Below are 11,923 nucleotides of genomic sequence, written 5' to 3' on the forward strand. Positions count from 1 at the left end.
AAACCCACGAACATTATCACAGCAAATATATCCACTCTGACAACACATTATAGACTGTGACGCAGTTCTAAATTCTAAGGTGTGTCTTCTCAAAACATGGTGGCCAGGCTAGCAGAGCCAGCAGGAGACCTGTGTCTACATTTTCCTATCTTAATGAGCGACTTGTAGTCATGGGATGGCAGCAGAGATGGTCTTGCTAGCTTGAGCTCATCTTCTCCACCTTTTTCTTCTGTGTTTACTCTGATGTTTACATTTGGAAACTTGACCGGCAAGCTGGCTAGCTATCCAGGGTCGGCTGGAGACTGGCAAGTGGATTTTCCGATCCCGATGAGGCACTCCTAGCCACATGCCATCACCGTCCAATGTCAACCACAAAAAGCACAATAATATTTGTAAAATAGACATTTCAGAATACATTTGCGGAGCTGACGGAGAGGTGGCTGGTGCCTTCAGAGAATGACACTTGGAATGCAGTTAGATATATTTGGGAAAAGTCTCGTATTTCCAGACCTTCCTCCACAGCACTGTGGAGGAGGGTCTGGCTAGTCCACACAGCATTCTGGGATGGGAGAAAAAGCTGCTCCGGTTTATTGGCATTTCTTTAAACCAATCACAATCGTCTTGGGCGGCACTAAGTGCCAGACTCAATGACAGTGCCTCTGCTAAATAGTCTCAGGAAGGAACTTGTTTTGGTGGAACATGTGTACGTTCAAAAGTAGTTTTAGTCATGCAACAGAAACCTCAGATAGGACAGATAGTCTAGCTAGCTGTCTGGATTTACCCTGCAGAGATCTGAGGAGCAGTTAACCATAGTCCTCACAAATCCACCGGAGGTTAGAATGCCAACACAAAGTGAGCGGAAGGTGACTGACATCTGGCGGGGAAAAAAAGGGACGTCTGACGGAATTTCCGGCAGCACCTGAACAATCCCGGAAATGAAACGTCGTCGATATACTGATTTGGGTACAAATAATCAAGAAAAGGGATTATTTTACTGGACTTTGGCAACACCAGAATAAATGGCAGTAATCAAGTGTGGTGTGTCTGTCATTTCAGCTGAAGCCGCAGACCAGCTGGGAACCAACGGGAAACTGGTGGAGAGGCTAGTGGAGTGGTGTGAAGCCAAAGATCATGCAGGGGTGATGGGCGAGTCCAACAGGCTCCTGTCGGCCCTCATTCGACACAGCAAGTCCAAGGTCAGACCCAATACTCTTCAGGTCTTTAGTAAGCTAAGTGTTAATCGTTCCTCGACTGTTTAAACTAGAGGGTTTCAAACTGTGTTGAAGGGGAGGTGTGGGGGCAGTCTGGCCGCCCACCATCACAGTCAGCAGTTGCAGCTGCTTTAAAAATGTTTGCAACGGATTGCCACAATTTACTACAAAGTTCCTACTACTTGGAATCACAACTTAACTTAACTCCTTTGTCCCTCATGCCATCATACTCTACAACTCCTCGGGGGGAGGAGGAAATGGGGAAAAGAGGACAGAACGAACAGAACAGGAAGGAAGGGAAGGAGTGGTAGCCACTCACTCATTCACTGTGCAATAAATTAATAATCTACTCGCATACATACCTCTAACTGCTCTTAACTGCTAATTTATGCTAAATGTCATTTATTTATTAACTGTATAATAACACAATACCATACACAGTCCTATATCTATCTATCTATCTATCTATCTATCTATCTATCTATCTATCTATCTATCTATCTATCTTTATTTATCTGTAGTTTATTGTTTACTGTTTGTTTATTTTTTTGTAAAAATATTTAGCTAAAAGTTTATTGTTATTCTTATACTGTGTTTTTTTTTATACCTCGTTATTTAAAGAGTGTTTTGTAAGCTGCTAAAATCTGCTGCTGGAACTCCAATTTCCTTGCGGGAGTCATCCCAAAAGGATCAATAAAGAGAAGTCTAAGTCTAGTCTAATGAAAACACAGATATGATATACATATTTTTGGATTCAGTGTGACTTTCCAAGGATATCCTTTTCTCAGATGTCCACCACAGTTAAACTTTCATGAATCCTTATCCTCCTTATAGCTCGAGAACTTGCCTGAGAATCCTCATGTTTTTAAGTTTTCTGTACATCCATGGGTGCACTGCAAACAGGAGCTGCAGTGGCTAATTCAGCATACTTTGTCAGAATTTGATCAAATATAGGTTTAAAAAATGGGGCTCAAGTTTTAGCCCACAGCTAACTAGCTCACTCAGGGCAACATTATATTTCCTGTTTACATCCCCCAAGCCCCCAAATTATTCCAAAACTTAGACTATCCTTATCCCCATTAACCCCATTTAAAAACTACAAATAATAGGAGTGACATAATGTCTATAAATGGTTGTTTTTTTTGACAGGATTAAGGCTCAGAATGGTTTTTATATTCCTGGAGCACTGACATGTTTTTGTATTCATTCATATTGTTAAAAAAAAATCAGGTGGGTGGGGGGGGCAGAGCGGGGAGGTGCAGTTGTCTCCATTTTGTCTAAAGGGGGGTCCACAGTGCCAGACTTTGAAAGCCTCTGGTGAGCAGTTATGTCCGACTGGAGTTTTTCCTTTGGATGGGCTCTTCTGTGAGAACACAGCCTTTAGGCAGACATTGTGCACAATGTCCCATCATATACAAACAGAACTTCAGGAAACACTGCCCATTAGGAATCAAAAGCAACTCTTATGTGACCTCTGCTGAGCAGCCACTAGTGGCAACTATGTGGCATTAGTAAATGCTAAAATGCAGTGTAGCAGAAGCACAAATAAAGAGGGGTCTAAAATCAGTTTGCTAACATTAGCCACCATAAGCACCATAAACCTGAGTGTATTGAATTGAGAAACTGTGCATTTTTGTTTATTAATAACATGTTTATTGTGTTATTTCATCTTCCAAAGGTGACACAGTCTGGCTTTAACAAATTTATAGTGTCTTCTAGATTCTGAAAGTACATCTCAGGGTTGGTTTATTAAAGCCATTTCTTTTTCAGGAAGTCGTCAGATCTGTCATCCAGGGAGGAGGAGTCAAGCACTTAGTGACCATGGCAACTAGTGAGCATATGATTATGCAGAATGAAGCACTGGTGGCTTTGGGTCTCATAGCAGCGCTGGATTTGGGTAAGAGTAAAAATAAATCAATCAGAATGTAGTTATGGTTTGGTTGTGTTTACAGTTAACACATCTGCAAAGTTGAAGTTGGTCATGGGTTTGCCTTTTTGTGTTGACATTATTGCAATCAGTTGATTTTTAAATATAAAAACTCCACAATCTTATACACACTTTACTCTGCTTTCAAGCCATAATTTGCCACAGCGCCTTTATTAGCACACAGCGGATTGGAGTAGATCTTGAAAATAGCACCACCTTTGTGCTAAATCGAGAATCTATTTCCATCCGAGAATCTTATTTTGAATCGAATCGTGACCCAAGATTCGGAATTTAATCGTGAGATGCGGATACAGGATCTGTAGAATCTGTTCACACCGCCACAGATATTTGCTTTGTATGCCGTTAAATGCCTACCTATTCAGAAATCCAGTTTACATAACCAAACGTGCTATAACAGTGTTACTCGCATTGCTCCCATTTTCTCTCTGTGACACGCTCTCTTCTCAACTCTTCTCCAAAATAAACCGCTCTGAGATAACAGAGCTCAGCCCACAGCTTCACTCACTCAAAGCAGATAGTATTCGAAATGGCGATTTATCCATTTAAATGTGAATAAATGACATATTGCTCCTCAAAACCACTGAAAACTGTCCAAAAATCAAACCCAAAGTCCAATTATTATGGACGTTATCTGTCATTAAGCGTTTGTGCTTCATTAGATTTCGATCATTCCCTTTTTCTTTTCTTTTTTTGACGACGTAGTTAAAGCGGCAGGCGTGTGTTGCTTAGGCGGCCGCCATAACTGCCAAATGCCGCGGGAAACCCTGGGTCTAAACCAGGAGGAGTACTGAAAACACTTGGACTTCAGTCCTGTGACTTAATTATTTCATTACACCTGCTTTTTCTCCGTGGAACATTCTGTAGAAAACCTATCGTGATATTCATCACGCTAACACGTCGACACTCTCTTTCTGGATTTCAGTTGCGGCGGAGAAGGACTTTGTTGGAGCCAACCTGGTGTCGGTGCTTCACAAGCTGCTGTCAGACGAGAGGAGTGCACCAGAGATCAAATACAACTCCATGATCCTCATCTGTGCAGTCATGGGCTCAGGTGAGACTTAAAAAGGCTTTAACCACATACAGGGTGTCCGTGGGGTCTTAAAAAGTTGCTAAATACATTCATTGAAATTTAAGTCCTTCAAAAAGTCCTAGAAAAGTCAGTTCTCCAAGGCATTACATATTGTAGCTTGTTTTCAAAATGTATATTTGTCCAAAAAGGTTGTATGCTAAAGTTAGCGTGAATTTAAAGGTTGCATGGGCGCGTAGTGGGATTCTGTGTAGTCTATTTATGGAACCCTGCTTGATTTGACGTCACCCGAAAAGGACAACCGTTAGCGCACTCACTAACCCATGACCGCTGCTGCTTCTTAACGTTACACGAAGGTCCCTTCACACCTTGGCGCTACCTAGCTAATGGGGAAGGTTTTCAGACATATATGGTTGGAAGACAAGGAGTCCCATCTCTGGAAATAATTGAGAGGCGTAATGTTACTTTTCGGTGTCAGGATGTTGGAAGTGTAGCCTCGATGGGGATCAGTGCTGTCCGGGGTCGTGGAAGTGCGAGCACCTTGCAGGAGCGCGCGCAGCTTTAGCGAAAAACGATTTAATCTCATACTGAGATTTGCATCAACTGTTATTCATCCCTTAACCTTGTCTCTAGATATCTAAGAGTCTAAATAGTTTCAAGAGTGCATACGTTGGGCAACTTTTTCACTTCAATATTTGTTTTATTTATCGCAAGTCACATGACTTGCGATAAATACGTCATCGATCACAATATTATTGCACATCTCAGATTTTCCTCCTATTGTGCAGGCCTCTCTGTATTACGTGAAGGGGCCTTCTTGTCAATTCTGTCTGCTAGCAAATGACAGAAAAATACCTAAAAGCTGCTGTGTGCTGGGATGCACTAAGAACAGGGTAGAGAACCCATAACTAAGTTTTTTATAAGCTGTCGAACCGAAAAACTAAGCTTTTAGGAAGACATAAGTGTATACAGGCGCTACGGTATGAGGCATTAGCAGGAAGACTGGGGAATCTCTCAGTATGCCTAAAATTACGTGGGACATTTGACAGTTTTAGGCCGACTACATTTCTGTAAAAAAGCATTTTGACAGGATACAACATGTGTTCTAGTGGAATGTGGATAAATCCGAAAGCTATGCCGTATTATGCTTGCTAACATTAGCTTACTAACCGCTAACTTCCCCTCCCTGGTAGACATAACGTCTTTTGTTTTTTTGCTAGCTACATGCATTTATTTAGTGTTCCAGCCCTCGGTTGCATATTGCGGCGCCGATTGTTTCCCTCAGGTGGGCGGGGCTTTCAGAGTATGACGTGTGCTGTACTCGGTCTCTATAGAAAGGCGCTCCATGACTAAACACAGCTGTTATTGTTGATGGCTAAATAATGCCACATCCAGTCATGTAATCCATCTGCTCTGTCTGCAGTCTTTCATCTAGCGGTGGATGACGCAAATATAAAGCGTATGTTTTATTGTGTCGAGTCATACTCCACATTCTCCGTCTCCGTTTCTCTTTGGAACACAAATGCTGTTTTCCTTCACTAATTATTCAAAAAAAAGAACTTATTTTAAAAAGAGAAACTCTGAGTAGCAGGTGAGTGCGTATGACGTCACTCTGTTGTATGTATCGTTGCTTGAATGTCAGCTTTTATTTGAATAATTTCCCCCGATATCCCCCCTTCTCTCTCTTTTTATTTTTTTCATTTTTTTAGAGCCTCTCCACAAAGAGATCCAGAGCCTGGCGTTCATCGACGTGGTGTCCAAGCTGAGGGCCCACGAAAACAAAACGGTCTCCCACCAGGCGTCCCTCACGGAGCAGCGACTAACTGCCCAGAGCTAAATGACTGTGTCCAACCCCACGCCCCCATCCACCCAAATGCCTGCCTGACCACCTGATCACCTAATGACACCTCATGACTGCTACCCCACACCCCCACCCCGTGCCCCCATCGTCATGTGCCAAGGTACCATGTCGCGTTAACTGCCAGCCAGACCTAGTCATGTCTCTAACCCCCCAAACCCTTCGCCCCGCCCATCTCCACTAGGGTTAGACTGATGTTGATTTGGAAAGCCAACACTCTGCGCTTATATACAAATCAGAAATTCTATTTTTTATTTGAATTACAAACATTTCACCCACAATTTGATCCTTGTTTGGGTGGAAAAGCCTCTGAAACTGTTTTTCGACTACTCTGGGGGCACCGACACTCCTCTGAAAGCCATAATAATGAGATTTATGTAGGTGGGTGAGCAGGTCCTTAGGGCAGGGTGAGGCAGTTTTTCATGTCAGACTTTACAAACCTACACCCTGAAATGGTCAATGGAGGGATTTGTGTAGAAGTGGACCCCATTGACTTACTGGTCTATCTACGTCAGTCTAACCCTGGTCCCCCCAACTCTACTTGTGCATGCGTCTTCTGCTACAAGTAGCTCCACAGGGGCCGAGGCGCCATAAGCAGCCTAACGCAATAGATAAGAGACAACACTCTTTTACGACCATAGCTGTGATGCCATCCGCCGGTAACCCACCAGTAAAAAATGTGCACAAAAAGAACAAAAAAAATAAACTTCCTGTTGTGATTTCTTTTTCCCATTTTTAAGAAAAGCAGGCATCCATGATGTGCCCAGTTGTGTCCCATGTAGCTCGAGTATAAATTGACTAGAAACTGTGCATGTTTTAGTCCTGTTGAAGGTGTGACAGTGTTCATTTTACCTCTCTAGTGCTCGCATAGCCCAAAGTACAGCCCACTCTGCTCCACTGACACCTCCACACTCATTTTATCAGATTTTTAATTCAACAGTCGTCCAAACACGTTCCCCCTGCTCCCAACAGCTGTACAGTGATGTTAGAGGCTCCTTCAGTCTCCGCCTAAGAACTAGGTGCATCCAACGCAGTGGAGAACAGGGGCTGTAGTCAAGTCTGCCTTCGTGGGTCGAGTCCAGTAAGCTCCCAAGACTGAGTGCAGCCGAGTTGAAGTCCAGACCAAAATAGGGATTGATGGTGCGTCTATCCAAATGGCAATACAGCAATGTTTTCCTAGTTTAACCATCAACAGAGATGAACAACTTCTGCAGGAGCTCCGTTAGCCCTGATACAGCACAGTCGTACTACTTATCACAGTCCTGTGTTGCCATCTCCCCGAAGGTGGATTTCAGAAGATATTCTAGGGTTGACAATTGGTGCTTTAACAAAATACCTTTTTAGATAAGTAATCATCAGTAATGTGGACATAATGTCTAAGTGGGTAAAGGCAAATAATAGAAGAGCTAGAACAGTCTGGTAAGTTCAGAAAAGTACATCACTTTACTGTAACGCAGCCTTTAAAACCAGTAAAAGACACTTATGTCATATCACGATATTACAATATCCAAAATCTAAGACCATATCTAGTCTCATATCACGATATCGATATAATATTGATATATTGCCCAGCCCTATCGCGAATACAAACACACAAATCTTCGTGGCGATCAATAAGGTGAGAAAAGCAATGTCAGGTGGGTGCAAAGTAAAGATCTTTTTAATTAGAGTCAAAACCAAGCATGGGAAATCAAAGATGGTGCAGGATTTCTTGTTCACAAAATCTTTGATATGACATGGTTGGTATTGGTAAAAAAAAAAGTCCTTTCTTGGTCAGATGAAATCATGTTTTTGACCATGCTCTGTGACTTTGCACCCATCTTATAGGTTCCTAAGAAGATTGCCTCTCTAACATCAATCCAATGGATGCAAGGCAGTTTGCCTAATCTGTTTGACCCCCTTTGCGTACCCAGATTTCTGCAGATAAAATTCTTGTTTTTGTAGCACTGTGGACAAACTCAAGAAAATATCAATTGAAGGTCATTTTTTTTAAATATATTTTTGGATGGGCTGAGATGGCAGAGTAATCCATGAAGAGCAGCCACGAACAAGATAAGTTTAAGTCAAAGTAGGCATGAGACTAAGAATTCCGAACGTACTACAGCTACAAAGATCCACTGCATGTGATTCGGTTAGAACACACAATAGTGCCCCCAAAATCACAAAAGTGGGACACTATTGTGCAGTGTAAGAAAACCAGGGAGTGTGATTTTTCGGTTTTAAAGCAGCCACCATTCATATGTGTGTGTACAGTTTGTGTGTGTTGTGGAGCAAAGTCTGGGATCTTGTGAGAACAGGTAACTGAATGCAGACACAGAACGGTCAGACAGGTCTCTCCTTATGTGTGACAGTTGGTTCTTCTAGTCAAGGGATTTCTGCTAACATGCACACGTCCCACACTGTACGCCACTCTGTTAACACGCCACGGTGGGTTTCCTGGTCTGGGCCCACGCCATTTTATTTTTTTTTTTTTTAAAAAGGTATGAATGGTTATTTATCAGATTTGTGCTCTTCTAAAGACACATGCCTGTGGAGATGTATCCATAGTAACTGCATAAAATACTATAAAGTTAAATGTTTGTTGTAAATGTCATGAGTTGTACATTTGGAGGACTGTAACTCAGCAGATAATTAAAAGATGATAGCTGGTGATGGCTGATGTCTTTATTCCTACAGTATCTCAGTGTTGTGTGGTAGAATTCAGACCAAATAACAAATAAAACAAATACCCTTTTCATTTCTATGACCTAATCATTTAACAAGAATATTTTATTCAGTGTACTAATAAAATGGTTTCTTTTTCTTTTTGTGTTTTTGGTAACGCACGTTATAATGCTCACCTAGCTGCTAGTGTGGCTCGCCCTCATCCTCTGCTTGACTGGCTAGTAGTCCTTACCTAGCTACTGAGTATGTGCAACTCCCCACAAAGATGGAACAGAAGTGAGATGCCTCACTCTGTAGCTAAAACAGAGAACTCAACACAGGGTGAAAAGAGGAGTTGCAGCAATGTGCAGTACAACTAAATTTTTTTTTTAATTAAACCATGTAAACCTATTCTGATATAACCTCAATACAATTATGAACCTGAAAATGAGCACAATATGGGCACATGAGCAATGTAGCTAGCTAATGTTACTAAGTCTTAATCTGTTACACTAGCATGGAATTCACTATACTATATTTGTTATTTTCCTCCAGTTTCTCCCTATCCTCTCATCTCTGTGCATTTATGAAGTAAGCTGGGGCATAAGTCTGGGTGGTTGACACTTAACCTCAGTTTACAGCGACCAGAGCAAGTTGGTGCCAGTGCAATCACAGTGAGAAAATCATTTCCCATTGGGTCAAAACCGTTTGAAATAAAAATCCTTTTCAGAACTCCATTCCTCCATTGTGATTCGTCCATGTTGCGTTAGCGGAGAGATAGCAGTAGGGCATGCAGTAGATCAGAGTGCCTGCTGGAGTAGAATGCCCCGTTGTGCTCATACACTGTGAATTTTGAATTTGGATAATCAATTACAGATTAAATATAGATTTCTTCCCACATTCGAATGATAGTTTAGATTTCAAATATACAGTAACTGGCTAAATCGTCAATCAGTCCGGTTGTTTGGAATGAACACAGTTGAGACTAGTTTCTATCAGAAGCGACAGACCGCAAAGATGTCCGGGAACGCTGACAGATGATGTGTGGGAAGTGAGATGCCTAAACAAATCAGAGCTCTTGCCAAAAATCTGGACAAAAAAAAAATATCACTCAAGAATGCTCAAAGAATTCACCTTAATTCATTTTACTTGATATTAAAATCGGTCCAATTTCAACAGGACATGAGACAAGGAAATTAGAGGAGGTAGTTACATTACAATGTCTGTGGGGTAAACTGTGATCATCTAAACAATCTGTACAAGTGGTACAGGTAGTGATAAACAGCAGGGCCCTGGTACGCCCGCATTTTACAACCCAACACAAGCTCCATAGTGACAAATCGGCTTCAGTAGTAATGGGTTTTTACTGTCCAATACACCAGGGAAGTTATAAAACCAAATCAAATGTACAATACATATTTAGTATCAAAAACACATGATCCCTTTTTATGTAGCTTAACACTACCACAATTCAGTGTACGAGTTCCACAACATCAGTCTGAACATACTTTACTGAAACAATACTGTAAAAACAAAACAAGTGATCCATGCTTTGAGCAAATCGCTTTAAACCATCAAAAGAAACAGAATAAAAAAAATTAAAATCATCTTAGCACTTTCCATTTCAAATTTGGTTTCAATCCAGAATGGATTTAAAGATGTTCATTCAATGTGTGTGCTGATCAGATGTGCCACAAAACACACGTAGTGAAAGACAGCCACTGGAAACACGTGCCAGGTTGGTTTTCATTCAAGTGAGGGCAGAAATGAATATGAAAATAATACCACCAAACTGCGTAAACCTGGCAAGGAAAACATAACCTCCTTGGCAACGGTTAGAACCAAAATATGAAATGACAGCGGGGGTTACAACTGCATTGGTTTTGTAGCCATACGTGGATCAGAGCTGGAACGGGTTTCATAATTATCCAGACTCTTAAAAATATTTTAAAAAGGGGGTTCACTATTCCGTTTAAAGGCTCCGACACACCAACCCGACGGCCGACCTTCGGCAGAAAAAGCCAGTCGGACTGACTCCTCCCCGAGTTGGTCCAAAAAGTGCCTTGGAACACACCGAAGCGACGCCGACTCGAGCGTACGTTCTGCGCGTGTGTGAGACCTAATGCGTCTCCATAACAGCAGGCGGCGCTAATCTGTATTGTCGCCCAAAAACATGAAAACCGGCAGCTGATTGGACGAACGCGTCACGTGGGTCTGGCTGCTCCCGGACTTTACAACCGGGCATAATGCCAGCTTCATTCGGAATACCTCATTTAGTACAATATCTCATATTGTACTAAAATAGTTCACCGAAACATGTTTCTGAAAACATTTTAAGCGATAAATTGGCCGTGCAGTTGCTGTCTTCGTTTCAGATCGACAAAGGTCAGTTTGAAAGATTTTCGTCAGATTTTGAGAGGCTTAGTCACGCTCATATTGGCCATTGAGTCCGACTGCCCGCCTTCAGATTCAACAAGTCAAATCGGCCCAAATGAAGGCCGACGGCTCCTCAGACTGACGACGGCACGGAACACACCGAACACACTCGAGTCACTGACCTCGCCAGACTGTCCGACGGCCGATAATCGGGTTGGTGTGTCAGCGCCTTAACAATTACAATAACTTCTTTATGTGTCCTGATAGGACTGGGCCAGCCTGTGCAAGTGCTGATTTCCATACTGGAATTTCAGTAGAGATGCCAAAACTTCACTTTTTCCAATTCCTTTTTTCAAGAAATAAATACAATTGACACATTTTTCATAAAAAAAACAATTCAGATTTTTCAAGCCTATATTTTCCCGCGTCACCAAAAATGTAACGTACTCACGTTATTGGTCACATGATCATTCCTCCCGTCTAAAGTGGTCAAAACTAAATCCCTCTAGCATTTGGTTTGCCAAATGGCTTGCTTTATCTTCTAAAGCTGAGGTCTTTTTAGTAGGGCCGGGCATTGTTTGGATTTCAACAATTCTGATTCAAATTCTGGTTCTTATCAATTCTCGATTCCAGTTCCATGGTGATTTACAGTTTTACGGGGCTTTTTCAATGAAAAATAAAGCCAGACTTTAGAGGGCTTTGCGCTCTGTGACACAACAAGCACCTGGAAGTACGGCGGCTGCTACGGAAAACAAAAGGGTAACTACGGTTTGTTTTTTAACCTGATATTTCACCAAGTGAATTTCTTTTTTTTTTGTCTGGTCTCAAGTTTGTTTTTTTACAGTTCTGAAAATCCAGAA

General features: G+C 41.8%; 1 protein-coding gene across 3 annotated transcripts in view; it reads left to right on the forward strand.

Annotated features, from left to right (window-relative positions):
* The window catches only part of rap1gds1 (RAP1, GTP-GDP dissociation stimulator 1), a 38,122-nt gene extending 30,662 nt beyond the window's left edge, over positions 1-7,460 (forward strand). For all 3 annotated transcript variants that reach the window (XM_039822693.1, XM_039822694.1, XM_039822695.1), the window contains 4 exons: positions 1,057-1,196; positions 2,982-3,108; positions 4,082-4,210; positions 5,896-7,460. In XM_039822693.1, coding sequence (XP_039678627.1) covers positions 1,057-1,196; positions 2,982-3,108; positions 4,082-4,210; positions 5,896-6,023 — 524 coding nt within the window. In that variant the 3' untranslated portion in view covers positions 6,024-7,460. The remainder of the gene's footprint in view (positions 1-1,056; positions 1,197-2,981; positions 3,109-4,081; positions 4,211-5,895) is intronic.
* Positions 7,461-11,923: the final 4,463 nt, after the last annotated feature.

Source organism: Perca fluviatilis, chromosome 14, assembly GCF_010015445.1.
Source record: "Perca fluviatilis chromosome 14, GENO_Pfluv_1.0, whole genome shotgun sequence".
Classification (NCBI taxonomy): domain Eukaryota; kingdom Metazoa; phylum Chordata; class Actinopteri; order Perciformes; family Percidae; genus Perca; species Perca fluviatilis.